At 40.3% G+C, this 21,160-nt stretch overlaps 1 protein-coding gene and 1 long non-coding RNA gene across 3 annotated transcripts in view; one reads left to right on the top strand and one right to left on the bottom strand.

Moving 5' to 3' along the window:
• Positions 1-892: 892 nt before the first annotated feature.
• Positions 893-2,398, bottom strand: KBTBD13 (kelch repeat and BTB domain containing 13). Its single transcript, XM_069762145.1, has one exon. It carries the CDS (start codon positions 2,347-2,349, stop codon positions 970-972), a length of 1,380 nt encoding a protein of 459 aa, XP_069618246.1. The 5' UTR covers positions 2,350-2,398; the 3' UTR covers positions 893-969.
• Positions 2,399-4,755: 2,357 nt separating this feature from the next.
• LOC138676762 (uncharacterized) overlaps positions 4,756-21,160 on the top strand; it is a 67,362-nt gene continuing 50,957 nt past the window's right edge. For both annotated transcript variants that reach the window (XR_011320822.1, XR_011320821.1), the window contains exons 1-3: positions 4,756-4,846; positions 5,483-5,534; positions 10,853-10,971. This is a non-coding gene — a long non-coding RNA (uncharacterized lncRNA). The remainder of the gene's footprint in view (positions 4,847-5,482; positions 5,535-10,852; positions 10,972-21,160) is intronic.

Raw genomic sequence — 21,160 nt, 5'->3', positions numbered from 1 at the left:
ATAATAATGATAGTGAAAAGTATAATCATGCACAAACCCATGAGAGGTCCTCTCCTGCTGGAATGGCGCCTGCCCTGATGTGAATTTCGGCACTAAGCCTTTGTCTGAGGGTGATATGATAAATAGGTGGATGATAGATAGATAGATAGATAGATAGATAGATAGATAGATAGATAGATAGATAGATAGATAGATAGATAGATAGATAACACTATGTAACACAATTTTTGTTCCTGGCATTCAAGTTTGATATTTCAACTGCTTAGTTATGTTTAAAGACTATGGAAAAACGACTTCATTCAGCACAAACTTTGATTTTATGACCACAGGCCAGAAAAATGTTGTATTTATTGTGTCAAAAAAAGAAAATTAGCAAATTGCACTATAACAAATTTTTATTTATTTTTTTGTTCCTGGGTCCAAAGTGTGTTTTCCTTACATGTTATGCCTAAAACAAATAGAAAATAGTTGTTCCACAAAAACTTTGCAATGAAATTTTGAAATTTGTTTGTTTTCGGAAAAATTCTCCATTCGTATTCAATACTGAATAGTCTTCATTGTCCTGATCAGAGAAGCAAAAATTTTGTAGAACAATATCTATTTTCTATTTTCTATTTGTTTTAGGCATAATGGATTAGGAAAACACACTTTGGACCCTGGAACAAAAAATAAATAAAAAATTGTTATATAGTATTATATGGGATAGATAGATAGATAGATAGATAGATAGATAGATAGATAGATAGATAGATAGATAGATAGATAGTTGAGAAGACAAATAATGGAACTATATTAAATTGTAAGATATCTACACAGTAACATTATATTAAACAGAGCTATTTTTATACAATCACCCCTTAACTTTAATGTTGTATGGTTACAAGAAGCATACAAAAAATATTTAAATGAATAAATTAGTAAAGTATGTGAAGAATATGATAAGGTATCAAATAAGACATCTATAAAGAATTATACAAAGCTCTGATGGGGATTTTTATATAATTTGCTGGCCATTAGCTTTATCTCTGTGGGAAGTCTCAGGAAGAATGTGTGCATAGTCCCTGCTTTATTAAATCCAGACTTCTCTTTTATGGGCTTCCAGCTGCAGGTATCTATCTTGTACTGCAAGGTCATCATCCTATTCAGGGTAAAAACTGTATCTCCACGGATTACAGCTGTAAAAAGGGCTCCTTTGCTGTTAACGTACTGTCCGGAGAGCGTTGTCCACTGCTGGGTGCTGAGGTTAAAGTTCTCAATTGTGCAGCGTAGAAAGTCATCAGAAGGGCCATTCCTCATTATGTACAGGTTGTCTCTGTGTCCCACCATGCAATGACCATAGCTCTGTGGTCTATTTATAGATGAAACAGGAATTACATCATCTTTGTCAGTATCATATTCATAGATTATAGTTGTGTCTTGTGGTTTCCAGAGAGAGATGAAAACTCTTCCCATGGCTTTTGTAGCAGGAGGACCTGCCATCGGTTGGGGTAGCTCTTTCCCAAAGGTCCAAATCTGGGTAGATAAAGAATATTTCTCCACATAAGCCACAGGAACCCTCTCATACTCCCCTCCGAAGGCATATAAATACCCTTCATGTCCTACAAGTGTCACTTCGTAGCGGAGCTGATGTGGGCTGGAGAACTCACTCCAGGTGTGGTTTTCTGGATCATAACAGAAACTTCTCTCTACAACTTGCTTGTTGGCTCCTCGAGCTCCACCTACAATAAAAACTTTATTGTTTAGAGTGGTGACACCAGCCAAAAATGTGCTGGCATTATCTGGGATGCATCCTAAACTCACCCATTGATTATCACTCTCATTTAGGAAGCACATTGTCCTTGATGGATCCTCAAGGAAAGCTATGGTGGGAGTGTGAGAGCCAACTGCAACAAAAGTGCTGGGCATAAGAGACTCAACATATTCAATGAGGTCTTTGGGCAAGGCCTGTATGTCTTTTTCCAAAAGTTCATAAATATCTCGAATGTACAAGGCGGATTCGTGGAACAGGTCTAGCAGTCCATAGGTGGCAGCAGCTTCATACATTACCAGACAATTGTCCGGGTCAATCATATTGACCAAATGCTTCATTAGGAGTTCCACTTGTAAGAAAGCTGCACACTCCACAGCTTCCAAAATCTCTTCACAGCTCAAAAGAGGCCTCTCACCGTCCAGCACCCTTAAAGTTATCAAGAAGCCCATTGCACCTAAGTTGTGTAACTGGATTTCATCCTGGGAGCTCTCCCTCATTCCAGACTGGAAAAGAGCGCGGAAATATTCACTGTGCTTCACCAATAATTCCTTGTCTGTGGCAAACACCGTCCCTTCAACAGTAACATGAAGCTTGGTCATTATAAAAAATGATAAAAAGCATGGGTGCCTTTGGGTCGTGTCGTCTTTCTCTTCCTAACGGGTGTCTGTATTTAATCTGTGCTGTGAAAGGGCTAGCATGCCTTCTGCTAAAGATAGCATCGCTCATGTGATGGTAAGCGCCAAGCATAGCAGACCTCCTGTCACTTCTGGCAAGGCAGCTACTGGTGCCAGCTTCCTGCAAGAAAAGATTTGTCCCATGTATACAGCAGTCATAAAAAATGGTCATTATTTTATATCATATCTGCTCTCATACAGTGACAAAATGTGGAAAAGTTCATGGGGTATGAATACTTTTCAAGGCACTGTATATCTGTTTTCCAGTTTTCATCCAAGAGAATAAGGGTATTTCCGAAGAAAATTTGCAAAACGATTCCATTTACTAAAAATGTTTTTGTTTTTAATTAAAACAGCTGGAAAAGGAAATATATTTTTGTAAAATTTTGGTGCATGCGGAATATATAAAATATTTTTAATCAGTACCCTCATTGGATGTACTTATTCCTTGTTATGGGCTTATAATGTTTTTTGTGTTGGAATTGGAATTTATGATAGGAGCGCCTATCATTATTAGGAAATATATTGTATTTATATAAAAGAGGGCCAAAAGCAGAGATGCCATCTTTGAAAAAGACTCTTAGGCAAAAAAAAGTTTAACCCCTAAAGAGGTTATTTCAGGAACAAAGTACATTGTAATCAGTAAAGCCAATAATAAAAAGCTACACAATTGGGGGTGTAAATAAAATGTTCCTGTGCTGAGATAATCTTATAAACGTGCCATTGCTATGTAACGTGCAATGGCTGTGTCTGACCGTACAAGGACATGGTCTGATACTCTTTTGCTTCCCCCCTTGCCAGGAGCTGTGATATGTTCAGACCATGTTCCTGTGTAAGATGGTGAACAGGACGGTCATGTTCTTCTCCCTTGATTAGAAAAACGGTTATAGCCTTTGTACACGAAAAAGTGTTTTATATTGCATAGAACCTTATAGGCACCATGGTGTATAGATAATGTATTGCTATAATATGTGATGACTCAATGTGTTCTGGTAAATGTATTAGATATAGGGAAAGGTTGAGATTGGTATATAGGACATAGGTTAAGATTTAGCTATTAGATGGAATTGGGTATAGTGCAGTGGTGGGCACAATAAGGCACCATAAATTCAGGAAGTAGAAAGGTTTGGGATAGAAAAAACTTAATGTGTTCAGATACAGCCCCAGTGTGGGAGGGGAAGGGCCAGTTCACAAGAGGAACACTTCCTGGTTATTGAAGGGAGAGTAAGTGATTAGATGGAGAGAGAGCAGTAGTTTGAGGTCTGAGGACACGAGGAGCACAAGCTGTTCAGTAGCAAGAGAACATCAGCCATAAACTTGGAGCGGACATTCCTAGAAAGATCGGGGCCTATGGTCCAACTAAGGCACTAAGAAGCGTGCCACAATATCTTCCTAGGAGAGAAAGTCGGACAGAAAATCTCATAATTGAGTTGGGACGGGAATTATGGAAGCTGCAGAGCTGGACGGAGTGTCCCAGGGGTCAGAGATACCTAAGAGGAAAGGCATAGCTCAGGGCAAGCGAACAGCGGACATCAGGACGAGCTGTGCTATGGACTTTGAAAACGGAAAAGTTTGAGCCCAATACTGCGTGTTTCAATATGATGAAAATAGATGGTTTTATAAAATAAATGTGATGTCCCTTAATGTGTGTGCGGCGGTTCCTGAAGTTGAAGACCCGGAAACAGAAGAGGATTGTGACCAAAACAATAGTGTTCCACACCACTCACATAACACAGGAGAATAAGGAAACTGATTATTTGTAGGGTATCAGGGTGTGGGAACACAAGAGCCTCTCGCCCATGACTACCGCCCTGCGCATCTTACAATTGCACGGTCAGACACAGCCATTACACAGTACACAGCAGGGGCACATTTATAAGATTATCTCAGCACAGGAACATTTTTTACACATATCCAAATGTGTTACTTATAAGTATTCCAAGATCTAATAAATAAAATCTATTCTGTTCGTGACCACAGCAAGAGCCAGAATGCCTTCATTAGCAGTGCCCTCTATAATTAGTGCCACATTACTAGACTGTGTTGCAGTACCCATTTTAACACTTCTTCTTTAGCTGTGCCAATGTTTCCAGTGACATGTTGCCATCTATATTAAATTCCTTTGAAACTCCGGAGGTTTGCAATTTCCTTTCTTACTAATGGCCTTTTTATGTTTCTTTCTGCATAATTGGATTATTTTGTTTGGTTTTCTTAATTTTAAAATGAAATCATACATCCTTCCCTGCTATGCAACCACAAAATATTTGTGTCATCTAAGGGAGTGAGTTATATCATGCAAGTTTTTTGCATTTGAGTCACTTGTACTCTGGAGCCTCAATGAGTAATGTGTGAAGAGATACAGGAGCAGGGTGATATATTACTAATAACTAAGCGCAATTATTAATTTAGAAGTCCAGGAAAGGTAAGCAAAAAACCCATGCGGGAACTCTAAAGTCCTAATTTAGGGCTTTTACACATCTGGGGCTGTCATTAGCATCATACAAACTTGCAAGCAGAAGCCAAGGAGCAATGGGTTTTGGATCTATGGCAATTTGAGCAATCATGCTCTACACTTATCAAGACAAAAGTGCCCATATAAATCTAGAGGTGTCCCTGCAGGCATAAGTCATAGAATATTTCATTTTGTGTAGGTTCTCTGTAAGAAATGTTTGATAGCTACACACTCAACCTTCATCCAGTGACCCATTTTCGCTGATTTCTTTTAATATTAATAGATAGGTTGCTCACACTTTTCCTGCTCCAATGTGGTCTATGCCAGTTACAGGGACTGTTATTAGCATCATACAAAGTAGCAAGCAGAAGCCAGGGAGCAATGGATTTTGAGATCTATGGCAATTTGGGCAATCATGCTCTACACTCTTCAAGACAAAAGTGCCCATATAAACCTAGAGGTGTCACACTTTTTCTGATCCATTGTGGTCTATGCCAGTAACAGAAAGAGCTGAGTGCTACACATATAAATAATGTTTTGGGGCATATCTTGTGGATATGCCATAAATCTTAATGATGGGAATATCCCTTTATTTTATCATTGCAGACCCGTTTGTTATAACGTTATCCCACGAGGTCCCTTGGATTCAGCCATAAAGGTCAGTGCTGGAGTCCGCATTACTGAAATATAATATCATTTGTGCAGACAGAAGTGTCAGACATCAAACCTCTAACAACAACAAATTGCACAGTCGCACATTATACTGCCTCACAGTGTATGTAACCCATTTGTCAGATTACTGGCAGCCATCGTGCGAGTTTGTATTACTGCAGCAGACGACTCATGAAGAGGTCGCCATCTGCTTTCCATTATACGGCGGGGACTGCATGCTTGTGAAGGGTTAATGATTATAATGTCAGTGATATGGGTTTCCCATGCCCTTCTATTCTCAGCTGCACACATACAAACAAATAGTAACTAAGGACACCCCACATGAGCCCCATCACTCACCCAGTGGTCCTAGGACCATGCATTAGGCTACATTACAGCGTTATTTGCATTGCCCATTACAACAATACTATACTGGAGTCAGTCTGCATCAGTTTGATGCTTTATGTCTGTGTACGCTGTTAACTCTTGCATTGCTGAAGATATTAGAATTATAATATATGGATAGTGAGGCATTATTCTTTTGTGCATAGATCCGCACCAGACCGGAGACCTGTTATTGTGACATTGCTATGGATATAAAAACAGCAAATGTTTAGAGGAAGTTACTGGAGGGTCAGTCGGCTGGATGTAGGTCATGGGAATTATCTTCTTGGTATCATCTTTGCATGAGCATATATTGTAATCACATTACACATTAATAATACACATGTCCATCTCATTTTCCCAAACAGATCCAAAACCACATTTACCATAGGCTCACATGGAGATTATCATAGTCGTCCACAAAGATCTATTTGGGCAACTCGTGGTGAAATTAGCTCATGGGATCACCATCTTCTGGGATAGATGGTTGGCACGAACAGAGCTATAACTCCAACCAGAGGATTCTTATTCAAATTGGTCACGGTCAGATTTACACAAGGCAAGCCAAGAATATCACAGAGCAAATTAAATCCTGGGCCATCCGACCACTAATTTATTTATTTATTATGCTTACATATTCCACAGCGCTTTACAGATATTGACATCTCAGTCCCCATTAGGGCTCACAATCTAAATTCTCTGTCAGTATGTCTTTGGAATGTAGGGAGAAACCCACACAAACACCCATACAAACACAGTGAGAACTCCTTGCAGATGTTGTCCTTGATGGCATTCAAACCCAGGACCCCAGTGCTGCAAAGCAAGTGTGCTAACCACTGAGCCACCATACACTAATTAAAAATGTCATCCTTTGCTATCAGAAACCCCTGAGCATAGTGCCCAGAAACTAAAAGCACATCACAGTGTGCCCTTAAATCCTAAAGTGTCTAATAAAGCAAACCATGACAAGAACTGTCTGGTTGGACCAGAGCCTTCCTTTCTCTTCTGACTCCAGCAACCTACCCAGATATTCCTACTACCAACTAAGGCACATTCATCAATACAGTACATTCTGTTTATTACATTTTCTTCATAAAGCGGACATATAAGCATCTGCTCTGACACAAGGGGTGAATCTGAGGGGGCAAGCAGGGCAATTGCCCCACGTGCAGTCGGCGGGGGGCATCTTTGGGCTGGCTGATGTGGCAGTCCAAAGTGTCTCTCCAACTGCTGCATTTTGCCACCCCCATAGTGGAAGTCGGCCATTCTCTGAGTTGTCGTTAAAGTCGACAGCTCAGAGACGGTGTAGTTCACCTTTCCCAGTCTTTCAGGCGCAAATACAATTGAAGCCCTGACCACCAGCACTTCCTGGTCAGGGCGACATCAGCAGCGTGATCAGGTTATGTGATCACATTGCTGACATCACCCCTTGGCGCCGCATAGATGTCAGAAGTTTAATGTGGTAAGTGCTTCAATCGAGCTGAAGATACCAAAGATTTTGTTGAATTAGGGGAAGGGGGGAACAAATTTTGCACATTATGGGGAGAGAGGCTGGGAGGAATGTAGGTAGACACAGTATGAGGAGCGGGGGGATGGAAGCAGACACAATATGGGAGCGAGGGGAGGATTAATGCAGAAACAGTATGGAGATGGGGTGTCAGAAGACTATTTAAGGAAATAGTGTTAGGAGACAGTATGTGATAAGAAAAATGTGAGCAAAACAGAAAAGAGACTGGGTAGTGTGGGGGGCAGTATGGAAAGGGAGCAGCATGGGGGGACAGTGTGAGGCGACATCAAGGAGGGGACAGTATGCTGAGCAGGGGGAGTGTGATGAGGGAGCACAGTATAGAGTCTGGGCAGTATAGGCAGACATGGTGTGAGTGGACAATGTGAAGATGGCACCCAGTATGGAAGTGAGAGGGCAGTGTGGAGGGCATGTGCCATAAGAGGTACAGCGTGCAGGTCATATTTTGTGTAGGGAACACAATTATGAGACATTGTTTTTTTAGGGGCACAGCATAGGGCAGACATTTTTTATTCAGGAGTATTATAATCAGGGCTGCCACCAAGAATTTAAGGGACCGATACTGGCAAAATTTTCAAGCCCTGTTGAGACTCCACCCAGGCTCCGTCACTACTCTGCGAACTTTCCACAGTCCCACTGTCCACTCTTGGAAAAACTCCACTTCTGCAGCAGGCCCTCACCAATCACACATTAACAATTCCCATCGAACACAAGATCACATACATAACCAGCAGTTTTTGTTTTGGTCAAAAGATTTCTTAAGCCACCACCAAAACAAGTTAGACTCTTTTGGCAGGGCCAACTGTACTGTAATCTATTAAACATTTCCTAAAATAACCAATACGCTTTTTAGATATATTTATATTTATTTTTCTTTATTGGAATGTGTCACATACATTTTTTAAAATGACCAATAATACAAAATACAAGGGATAAATACTGTCACACCATGACTTAACTACATATTACCACCACATAGTGACAGAATAATACCACACAAAAGGTACAAATGCCGGCACACCATGACCAGACCACATCTTACCACCACATAGAAACAAAATAATACCACATGGACCATCAAATTATGACCAGACCACATATTACCTCCACATAGTAATCAAATAATACCACATAAACAATCCATGACCAGACCACATATTACCATCGCATAGTGACCGAATAATACCATATAAAAGGAACGAATACTGCCACACCTTCACCTGATCTCATATTATCATCACATATTGACCAAATAATATAATACTGATCATTTATAGTATACAGTGTATAGTGTTAGTGTACAGGTAATACAGTGATCACCAGTGACATTATGCACAGGAGCTCTGTATATACTGTGCAGGTCACAGGAGCTCTGTATATAGTGTACAGTGTACAAGTAATAAAGTGATCACAAGTGACATTATACACAGGAGCTCTGTATATATTGTCAGTGTGTTGCATAAGCGTACAGGTAACACACTGACTCATCAGTGACATCTCTAGTTGAAGATATTCATCTTCGCTTTTCTTCATCCAGTGCAGACCGCCATCAATTCTTCCAGTTAGGACTTGTCTCTGCAGAAAATAACAGTTATCTAGAGCACATTCCCCAATTTGTCCCCAATTTCTACACCACGCCAGATGAAGAAAACAGTGCCGCACTGCACAGTGATAGGACCCCACCCCCCACTGAAATCAGTATCCTCAAAAATAATTTATATCACAGCAGTAATAATATCCCTTAAATATCCCGTACAGTAATAATGTCGCACATCCTGGCACCTTCCTGTAATAATGTCCCCCATCCTGCCCCCATGTGTCTCATTCATTGCTGCCATGTGTTTCATTCCTGGCCCCAATGTGTCTCCATCTTGCTCCCATATGTTCTCCCATCCTGGCCACATATGACCTCCCATCCTGGCCCCATATATCCTCTCATCCTGCCCCTCATATGTCCTCCCATTCTGGCCCCAAATGTCTCCATCCTGCCCCCCATATGTCTCCATCCTGCGCTGCCATATGTCCTCTCATCCTGGCCCCATATGTCTCCATCCTACCTCACCCCTTATGTATCCATCCTGCCCCCCCATATGTCTCCATCCTGCCCTCATATATGTCCTATCATCCTGCCCTCATATGTCTCCATCCTGCTCCCCTATGTGTCTCCATCCTGCCCCCCCATATGTGTCCATCCTGCCCCATACATGTCCACTCACCCTTCACACCATATGTCTCCCCATACTGCGGATTTCAGTTAAAAAAAGTGTCTCCTTACCTGGCCGTGGTCCAGCTGCATCCTGTTCCTCCATTATTTGAGGTGCGGATGCCAACGTCAGCTTCTGGCCTCTGATTCGCTGGCGGATCCTATTGCAGTGCAGGAATCGTGTCCTGCATGGCAATAGATTTCAACTGAATGTGCACCAAGGGACACACGTTCAGTTATTAGTGAATGGGCGAATCCTTCCCCTGGGGCCCATTAAGGAGTTGGGCCCAGCCCGGTGGGGAGGCTATGGGCTGGTATTTTTAAGCTGAGAAGAGCACAATATCCAGGGACCTTCCCATCTTGATAATATAATCCCACAGCTGTCTGCATTATCTTTTCTGGTAACCAAAAAAAGATGGGGCCACGTCGGGTTTTATCAAATTGTTTGATTTTTTTTTTTTATTAGGCTAAACAAGGCTAAACACCCTTTAGTGCCACATCAGTGGCTGGGTACCACATGAAAGGCACTAAAGGGTGCAAGTTTATTATATGTAGGGGGCTTGTGACATTATATACAGTATCTACAGGACATCAACTGTTCTGGCTGTGAATTTACTGTACTTGGCTAATGAAATGTCATGGTTCCTTTGAGATGTGTGCGAGAAAAAAAAATGGACGGCATAAGCATGGTACGTGTGCCGTCTGTTTTTTTCGCGCATCCATTGACTTGCATTGTCAAGTCTTATCAGATATATGTGGCCATACACAGCATGCTGCGATTTTTTTCCTGAGCCCGATTCCAGCTGAGGAAAAACTTGCAGATGAACACTGCCTCACTGAATAACATTGGTGAGAGTGCAATGCAATTTTTTTTATCACATTACACTCCCTTATTTTATACGCAGATGTGGGCGAACCCTTATGCTGATTTAGAAATGGTGAATTGGATCCTAAAGGCAGTGAGATGGTCAATAAGATCTTCACATCTGCATTTTAAGCTGAAGAAGAAGCTACTGATTCCCTTCCTTGTACATATACTGTATGTCAGCAGTGACGTACTGCCTCATGAATGCGCTGCTTTGACTTTCCTCTGTGTATAATCTCACTCAGCCTCTGTATATATAAATTAGGACTCTATGTATACTTAGATTAGCTGAGCTGTGTATGGTGGATAAGAGTCAGATTTAAGGGATTTCCTGATGTGATTTTACAGGAAGCCACACTCATCCAGACCATCTATTAGGATGTTCAGTCTTCTTTCATCTGTATTTGTGACATGCCATGATGAGCATACAACTTACAAATGTTCTATACTGTTTGCAGAGTTATTAGGTAAGTGAGTATTTTGACCATTTTGACAATTTTTATGCAGATTTTCCAACTTCTAGCTGTATAAACGTGAATGCTTATTGGGTGAAGCAGATCAGGGGATGTGTATTTGTGTAATGAGGTTGTTGAGGTCTAAGGAAACTTCCTCCTTTATCAAGGTGTGCAAAATTATTAGGCAGTTTGTTTTTCTCAGGCAAAATGGGCCCAAGAAGAGAATTCACTAACTGAAAAGTCAACAATGTTTAAGTCTTATAGAGGGGAGAAGCACTCTTGAAATTGCTAAGATATTGGGGAGTAATCACAAAACCATTAGAAGTTTTGCTCCTCGGTCAACAGGGTCACTAAAATTGTGTTCAGAAAAAAGAGGCACATTAACAGCCAAATATTTGAGAAGAATCAAATTTGAAGGGACCAGGAGCCCGTTATCCTCCAGTGCTGTCTATATTCCTGAGGTGCCACTTCCCTGGAGGCCCAGAAGTACAAGGCGTTCAGTCCTATTGAGAACTTGTAGGCCCCTTCTTATACAAAAACTTTTTCCATATTTTTTTGAGGATTATTTGAGAGTGTAGTTTTTAATTGTTTTGCAACAAAACAACAGCCATGGGTTCTTCTAAGCAGTTGCTTAGCACTATGAAAATAAAAATGGTGGAGGTTCAAATAGTGGAGAAGGCTATAAGAAAATAGCAAAGCATTTCCAAGCTGCCTTTTTTTCAGCTGGAAATGTAATTAAGAAATAGCAGTTAAAAGGAACAGTGGAAGTCAAGATAAGGTCTGGAAGACCTAGCAAAATTTCAGTGTGAGCTGCTCATAGGATTGCAAGAGAGGAAAATCAGAAACCCTGCTTGACTGTAAAAAAAATTCAGAAAGATTTAGCAGACTCTGGAGTTGTGGTACATTGTTCTACTGTTCAGAGACGCCTGCACAAATATGGCCTTCATGGAAGAGTCATGAGAAGAAAACCTGACCTGTGTCCTCATCATAATTCTTGTCTGGCTACAAAAAGCATTTACAAGCTGCGATACTTTGAAAAGGGGCTGCTACCAGGTATTTACCATGCAGGGTCCCCAAACTTTTGCATCTGCCCATTTTCCTTTTTGTAATTTTTAAAATGTAAAAGATGAATATATGTTTCTTTTTACCTAAAATATAAATGAACTGTGTCATCTGTAACTTTAGGCCTTTTAGAGATCATTTCATCTTCAACCTGGTAAACTATTCACAATAACAGTAATTTTGACCAGGGGCGCCCAAACTTTTACATGCCACTGTATGCTGTTTATGTCTCTGGGAATGATCTGTAATAAAAATGTAACAAACACAATGGCAAAATTGACATGCTATGGATTAAAAAAAATTGCAACACAGGTTGAATATGCAGGCTGAAAAAAGCAGCATGTAGATGAAATTATGACATTCACATCCATGTTTGCTGTATCGCATTCCTCTGCTTCCAATTTCACAGCTGCATCTCACCCCGACGCCGCATTTCGCCTATCCTTCTTCCGCCCCCGGAAGAAAGATAGGCGAATTGCGGCGTCGGGGTGAGATGCAGCTGAGCTGACACGCTATCCAGGTATTCATTAAGACATGCACTTGTAGGCAGTAGTAAAAGCACTATGCACTTTATTAAGGAGTCTAATTAGGTGCACTCTTGGTATGGGTGGAATAACTAGTATAGAACCAGCACTGTATAAGTAATAGGAGGAAATCCATTATACATTTTGGCTGTCTGGTTCCTTTTTCCATATAATCACTAAATGTCCAAAAATAACGTGGGGCACTTCATAAACACTATAACACAAAATCCCATATAGATATCAATGGGACCAAGAAGAGATCCCTCAATAAAGGTATAAAATCATTTTTATTATAAATAAATATAAAACAGAACAATTGATAAATCCAAAAAATACCGTACAAAGGGACGCCACAAAACAAAATGAGTATAGGTATAAATACATACAGCAACCATCTGCAAATACCTGCTAGTGGTTGACACGATAATCCTATGTCAAAGAGATGCTGACACTATACCAACTCAATGTTTTAAGAAGATGGGTAACATATATGGATCAATACCCAGGATCCTTGAACATAAGGACCCTAACACAATATTTAACCTCCCCAGATTATATATAAATGCCACAACAATGGGCCAATATACAGGGCATAGCCGTCTCAATAAATGCGGGGGGATAAAATAAGAACCGGGTACATATTACCTGCCACAGAGCTTCACCCAGGCGTCCCTTCACCCCGATGCGCGTTTCGCCGCCAGCTTCTTTCGGGGGCGTGCCGGGGTGAAGGAGAGCCGAGCTTTTAAACCGGAGATGTCCAATAGCCGGCCAGCAGTGCGAGTCCAGCAGCCGATGACGCCGGCGCATCGCGTGTCTGCCCTCCTCCGAAACGCCTCACTTCCTGCCGACGCTCAGTGACACGCAAGCCCGAAGGCTGCGTGTCAGTGTGTGAGCGTCATGTGAAGCGACGGAGGATCGGGACGGCGCGCATGCGCACTATCGGCATAAGACTCCACTGCCGCTCAAGCCAGGACTACAAACATGGGAGATATAAACCAATAATATGATGAATACATAAAGGGGGGACAACGAACAGCGGGGCAAACAGACCAAGGGAAAAGGGACAACAATCACATTAACATAAAACCAATAATGATTATAATAGTGCCCATATATGTATAAATAAATAATATAAAGTGCATAGCTGCTGAATAAATACATACATATGTCTAATATACATTTCATAGTGATGACTCTTATTAAAGTACATGATAATAATTATATTATGATACAAGTGAATACATAATAGTGAACAACAACCAGCAAAGCAAACAGACTAAGAGAACAAAAGGGGCAGCAAATACATTAACAAAAATAATGATTATAATAGTGCACATATATATAAATAATTCATAATGTAATAAAGTGCATAGCCGCTAAATAAATACATGCATATATCTAATAATCTAATTACATGATAATGACCGTAATAAAGGTGCATACTAATATTTGCACCATGATGCAAATGAATATGCTAATGAAAATAATATTAATGATAAATTACCCCCTATGAAATACTAATATAATATGATAAAGTGCATAGCCACTGAATAAATACATATATATATCTGATACTCGGATTACCTGGTAATAACCATTGTTAAAGTGCATAGAGAAATTTGCACTGTGATGCAAGTGAATATACTAATAAATTACCCCCTATGAAATAAATACAATGAAATCTACCTACATAAAATTCTTATATATATCTTTTTCCATATGAAGACTGTTGAATACTTTAGGATTTTGTGGCGTGTTAACTTGTGCTGATCTTCAAGTTTGGCTTGAGGCATCCAAAAGTATACTTGTTTAATATTTTAGATTTTAGATTTTTTAATAAACTTCAGTTATTTTATATCTACGCTCCTTGTTCCTTAATTGGTTCTGTGTTGTAAATGTATGGGAGTGCACAGTATAAGATATGAACCTGGGAGGATCTCCCTTTACATAGTCACATCAAAGCTTTGGGAAAGTGTAAAGGGGTTTGTCCACTACTAGGACAAACCCTTCTTGATCTAAATGTTTGGCGACGATAAAATAAAAAGTTATACTCACCACCCGTGCCGGCGCCATTCAAGTGGTGTTGGCACATGCTTTCTTGGGGCTCCTGTGCTGTTGATATGACATGTGAGCCCGGCGCCCAGTCAGCACTGGCAACCCTATGTCCGCCTTCGGACAAATGAATCATCAAGAGGAAGTGAGAGAGGAGCCGCAGTCCGGCATTTCTCTTGATGTTCGATTTGACCAAAGGTGGAGATAGTGATGCCAGCGCTGATTTGCGCCTGGGTCTTGTGTCATATCAAAAGCATGAGAGCCCTGGGAACGCAAGTGCTGACACCGATGGAACGGCGCTGGCACGGGAGGGGAGTATAGGCTTTTTTATTTTATCAGGGCCAAGCGTGGGGTATGAGAAGGGGTTGCCGGAGTAGTGGACAACTTCTTTAAGTGTGACTCCACTTGTCCACACCTGCCCCCTCCTAGTTAATCTCATCACAGAGGCCAAAATTTGGGGGACTCTTTAAAGTAGTCCAAACTTTATAGAGTTACTTTAGCTGCCTGCCTCTTTAGTTACTCAATGAAAGGTTTTGGATATTTCAGGTTAAAATAAACTGATATAAATCAATATAAATGACTTGCTATGAAGTCAGTGGATGCAAGGGGGTATGTAAGGTGTCTCACAAATAGCTTACATCGCCGGGATTATTGTGGGGAATGTATCACTTACAGTACTCTGTGGCTATACAGAGGCGGCTTTCATTGTGCTAATCATGGAGACACATGCAGAAAAGTACTGAGAATGGCATCTCTATATTTAGACGGCGAGACTGTGCCAGGGTGGGGGAAAAGCTCTTCTGAATACAATAATCTCTTAACTCTATCACTGGCACACAGGACGAGATGATGTGCTGTGTGACCCAGGATCACCTCTTTATATAAGGAGAAGACACATATCTTGTGTGCTATAGAGCTGATAGTAACCAGATAAAAACCAGTCAAGATATTTTTATCTATAGGAAACTATGCTTTCCAAATACTTTGCGCAGACTAATGTCATTCAGACATCCCTATCCCTTTTTTCACGAATACAACATGTAGCCATTATAATCTATGGTGCTATTCACATGTAAGCGTTTTTTTTAGCAGACTGTGTGTCTGGGCAAAACTCATGGACACATGTTTGGTTTTTTTTGCCAGGATTTATGAGAAGGGTCAATGCAGAACCTTATGTATCCATGGATACGACCACTAGCAACTTGCTAACTAACTGTAACTATGTCAGTGTTCGTAACCATGGATAACTATTAACTAAGGTCCTGCAATGCCTGGACATGAGGTAAGAGACATAGCGAAACAGAAGAACTATACTACATTTCTAATTGGAGGTATTTGCTAATATTATTATTACACCTACTACATATTAGAATAGGATCTTGGAGAGGAGATACAGTGGGGTAAATAAGTATTTGACACTGGCAATTTTGCAGACCACGGCAGTGCAGAATAACCCATTTGTTTCTCCAGTTCTAAAGAAAAACACTGATGACACACTAATGGTAAAAACAGACACACGGATGACACACTGATCCAAAACACTGCTGACACCAGTACTATTCTTTCACTTACATGTTTAAACAAGAATTTGTGAATGAGGCCTTGTACTTGTTTTGTCAACCATGTTCTAATCATGAAGTTAACCCCTATCCAATCCGACCTCTGGTATCCCCACCGATCTCAAGAATTCAGGCTCCGAAAAGCCCTATTTGAATGGAGCAAGTGGTCAAGCATGGGCACTGCTGCTCCATTGATTTTTAATGTCCTGCTGAAGATAGATGAGAGTATAGCTAGCCTTTGGCATTCGCATAAGAATCAATGATCTACACAAGGCTCTGCAAAGCACCAGTTCTCGAAATGGGAGGGGGTCCCAGCAGTTGGATAGGAGATAACTTTCAAACTTGAGACAACCCCTTTAAAACCCCAAAATATTAAACTCAGATGAATGTAGATTTTAAGCCATACAGAGCAAGATGAGAAACAAGTCATATCATCTACATATACAATGAAATTGCAACACGAAGAAGAAAAAATGGTGGAATTATGGAAATCACAAGATCAATAGACAAGTTAAAGAGTACATATCGGCAAAACAGTCAATTGTTATTAAAAATGCAATTTTATTTGTTCACTTGTTTTAGATACTCATTTTCGATACTGCTTTGAAAGTCAATATACAGTGGGTACGGAAAGTATTCAGACCCTTTTAAATTTTTCACTCTTTGTTTCATTGCAGCCATTTGGTAAATTCAAAAAGTTCTTTTTTTTCATTAATATACACTCTGCACCCCATCTTGACTGAAAAAAAAACAGAAATGTAGAAATTTTTGCAAATTTAAAAAAAAAGAAAAACTGAAATATCACATGGTCATAAGTATTCAGACCCTTTGATCAGACATTCATATTTAAGTCACATGCTGACCATTTCCTTGTGATCCTCCTTGAGATGGTTCTACTCCTTAATTGGAGTCCAGCGGTGTTAACCCCTTAGTGACAGAAGACACGAAATAATATCCCTAACAAGGTCATGAAGGAAACCATAAACAATGCCGAAAAAAACCTTCACAAAAAGACCGAAATATAAGAAACAAATATAATCTTTATTGACAAACACATAAAAACATATAAACACTGGGACAGTGACCACTGGTGCGGAAAAAACACAGTGGGACCCACATAAAAACCAACCTCACAAGAGCAGTATGAAAGTAATTATAACAGGCTGACTATAGGTAATATGTATATAAATATCAATAATATACAGAGAATAAATAACAACTCCATCAATAAATACAAATACATATAAATAGAGAAAGGCTCCTGAAAAATAGCGCTATAAAGTGTAAGACATAAGCATAAAACAGCCTAAAGATACACATAGGCAATACTGCAAATGATGTAAAGTATCAGTATAATTACCAGGAGGAGGAATTCGGGAACCCACCACACCCGACGCGCGTTTCGCAATGAAATGCTTCGTCCAGGGGTCCCACCCCATTTCATTGCGAAACGCGCGTCGGGTGTGGTGGGTCCCCGAGTTCCTCCTCCTGGTAATTATACTGATACTTTACATCATTTGCAGTATTGCCTATGTGTATCTTTAGGCTGTTTTATGCTTATGTCTTACACTTTATAGCGCTATTTTTCAGGTGCCTTTCTCTATTTATATGTATTTGTATTTATTGATGGAGTTGTTATTTATTCTCTGTATATTATTGATATTTATGTACATATTACCTATAGTCAGCCTGTTATAGTTACTTTCATACTGCTCTTGTGAGGTTGGTTCTTATGTGGGTCCCACTGTGTTTTTTCCGCACCAGTGGTCACTGTCCCAGTGTTTATATGTTTTTATGTGTTTGTCAATAAAGATTATATTTGTTTCTTATATTTCGGTCTTTTTGTGAAGGTTTTTTTCGGCATTGCCCTTAGTGACAGAGCCAAATTTTTGAAATCTGACCAGTGCCACTTTATGTGGTAATAACTCTGCAACGCTTCAACAAATCCCAGTGATTTTGAGATTGTTTTTTCGTGACACATTATACTTTATGATAATGGTAAATTTAGGTCAATATGTTTTGTGTTTATTTATAGAAAATATCAAAAATTTGAGAAAAATTTTAAAAAATTGGCAATTTTCAAAGTTTGAATGATTATCCCTTTAATACAGATGGTCATACCACAGCAAACCATTAATAAATAATATTTCACACATGACTGCTTTATATCAGCACCATTTGTAAAATGTTCTTTTATTTTGTTAGCATTTTAGGAGGTTTAAAAATGTAGCAGCAATTTTTCATGGCAACTTAGGCACAGATCTGGCCAAGGATAGAAAAGATTTTCTGCAGTTCTCAAGGTTCTTAAAAGCCAAGTGGCCTCCATAATCCTTAAATGGTAGAAGTTTGGGACCACCAGAAGTCTTTCTAGACCTGGCTGTCCCCCCAAACTGAGCAATCGTGGGAGAAGAGCCTTGGTGAGAGAGGTAAAGAAGAACCCTAAAATCACTGTGGCTGAGCTCCAGCGATGCAGTAGGGAGATGGGAGAAAGTTCCACAAAGTCAACTATCACTGCAGCCCTTCACCAGTCGAGCCTTGATGGCAGAGTGGCCCAACGGAAGCTTCTCCTCAGTTCAAGACATATAAAAGCCTGCATAGAGTTTGCTAAAAAACACATGAAGGACTCTCAGACTATGAGAAATAAGATTCTTTGGTCTGGTGAGATGGTGAGACAAAGAGACCTTTTTGGTAATAATTCTAAGCTAATTCTAAAAAATGATAGTGTTGGCCCCCTTAAAAATAGTCTGGGTGAAATGGTGGATGAGGATGAGGAAAAAGCCAATATGCTAAATGACTTTTTTTTCATCAGTATTTACACAAGAAAATCCCATGGCAGACAAAATGACTAGTGATAAAAATTCCCAATTAAATGTCACCTGCTTAACCCAGCAGGAAGTGCGGCGGCGTCTAAAAATCACTAAAATTGACAAATCTCCGGGCCCGGATGGGATACACCCTCGAGTACTGCAGGAATTAAGTACAGTCATTGATAGACCATTATTTTTAATCTTTAAAGACTCCATAATAACAGGGTCTGTACCACAGGACTGGCATATAGCAAATGTGGTGCCAATATTCAAAAAGGGGACAAAAACTGAACTCGGAAATTATAGGCCAGTAAGCTTAACCTCTACTGTGGGTAAAATCCTGGAGGGCATTCTAAGGGATGCTATACTGGAGTATCTGAAGAGGAATAACCTCATGACCCAGTATCAGCATGGGTTTACTAGGGACCGTTCATGTCAGACTAATTTGATCAGTTTCTATGAAGAGGTAAGTTCCGGATTGGACCAAGGGAACCCAGTGGATGTAGTGTATATGGACTTTTCAAAAGCTTTTGATACTGTGCCACACAAAAGGTTGATACATAAAATGAGAATAATGGGGATAGGGGAAAATATGTGCAAGTGGGTTGAGAGCTGGCTCAGGGATAGGAAACAAAGGGTGTTTATTAATGGAGCACACTCAGACTGGGTAGCGGTTAGCAGTGGGGTACCACAGGGGTCAGTATTGGGCCCTCTTCTTTTTAACATATTTATTAATGACCTTGTAGGGGGCATTCAGAGTAGAATTTCAATATTTGCAGATGACACTAAACTCTGCAGGGTAATCAATACAGAGGAGGACAATTTTATATTACAGGATGATTTATGTAAACTAGAAGCTTGGGCTGATAAATGGCAAATGAGCTTTAATGGGGATAAATGTAAGGTCGTGCACTTGGGTAGAAGTAATAAGATGTATAATTATGTGCTTAATTCTAAAACTCTGGGCAAAACCGTCAATGAAAAAGATCTGGGTGTATGGGTGGATGACAAACTCATATTCAGTGGCCAGTGTCAGGCAGCTGCTACAAAGGCAAATAAAATAATGGGATGCATTAAAAGAGGCATAGATGCTCATGAGGAGAACATAATTTTACCTCTATACAAGTCACTAGTTCGACCACACTTAGAATACTGTGCACAGTTCTGGTCTCCGGTGTATAAGAAAGACATAGCTGAACTGGAGCGGGTGCAGAGAAGAGCGACCAAGTTTATTAGAGGACTGGGGGGTCTGCAGTACCAAGATAGGTTATTACACTTGGGGCTATTTAGTTTGGAAAAACGAAGACTAAGGGGTGATCTTATGTTAATGTATAAATATATGAGGGGACAGTACAAAGACCTTTCTGATGATCTTTTTAATCATAGACCTGAAACCAGGACAAGGGGGCATCCTCTGCGTTTGGAGGAAAAAAGGTTTAAGCATAATAACAGATGCAGATTCTTTACTGTAAGAGCAGTGAGACTATGGAACTCTCTGCCGTATGATGTTGTAATGAGTGATTCATTACTTAAATTTAAGAGGGGACTGGATACATTTCTGGAAAAGTATAATGTTACAGGGTACATACACTAGATTCCTTGATAGGGTGTTGATCCAGGGAACTAGTCTGATTGCCGTATGTGGAGTCGGGAAGGAATTTTTTTCCCCAATGTGGAGCTTACTCTTGCCACATGGGTTTTTTTTGCCTTCCTCTGGATCAACATGTTAGGGCATGTTAGGTTAGGCTGTGGGTTGAACTAGATGGACTTATAGTCTTCCTTCACCCTTAATAACTATGTAACTATGTATTTGTGGAGAAAACCAGGCACTGCTCATCACCTGCCCAATACAATCCCAACAGTGAAACATGGTGGTGGCAGGGACAGGACGACTGGTTGTCATTGAAGGAAACATGAATGCAGCTAAGCACAGAGATATCCTGGATGAAAACCTCTTCCAGAATGCTCTGGACCTCAGACTTGGCCGAAGGTTCACCCTCCAACAAGACAATGACCCTAAGCACATAGCTAATATAACAAAGGAGTGGCTTCAGAACAATTCTGTGACCATTCTTGACTGGCCCAGCCAGAGCCCTGACCTAAACTCAATTGAGCATCTCTGGAGAGACCTGGAAATGGCTGTCCATCAACGTTCACCATCCAACCTGATGGAACTGGAGAGGATCTGCATGGAAGA

The sequence above is a fragment of the Ranitomeya imitator genome, chromosome 4, assembly GCF_032444005.1.
Source record: "Ranitomeya imitator isolate aRanImi1 chromosome 4, aRanImi1.pri, whole genome shotgun sequence".
In the NCBI taxonomy this organism is placed as follows: Eukaryota; Metazoa; Chordata; class Amphibia; order Anura; family Dendrobatidae; genus Ranitomeya; species Ranitomeya imitator.
This window is presented reverse-complemented; position numbering and strand designations above follow the sequence as displayed.

Coding starts and splice junctions, on each gene's coding strand:
- KBTBD13 (XM_069762145.1), bottom strand. CDS start 2,349: ATGACCAAGCTTCATGTTACTGTTGAAGGGACGGTGTTTGCCACAGAC.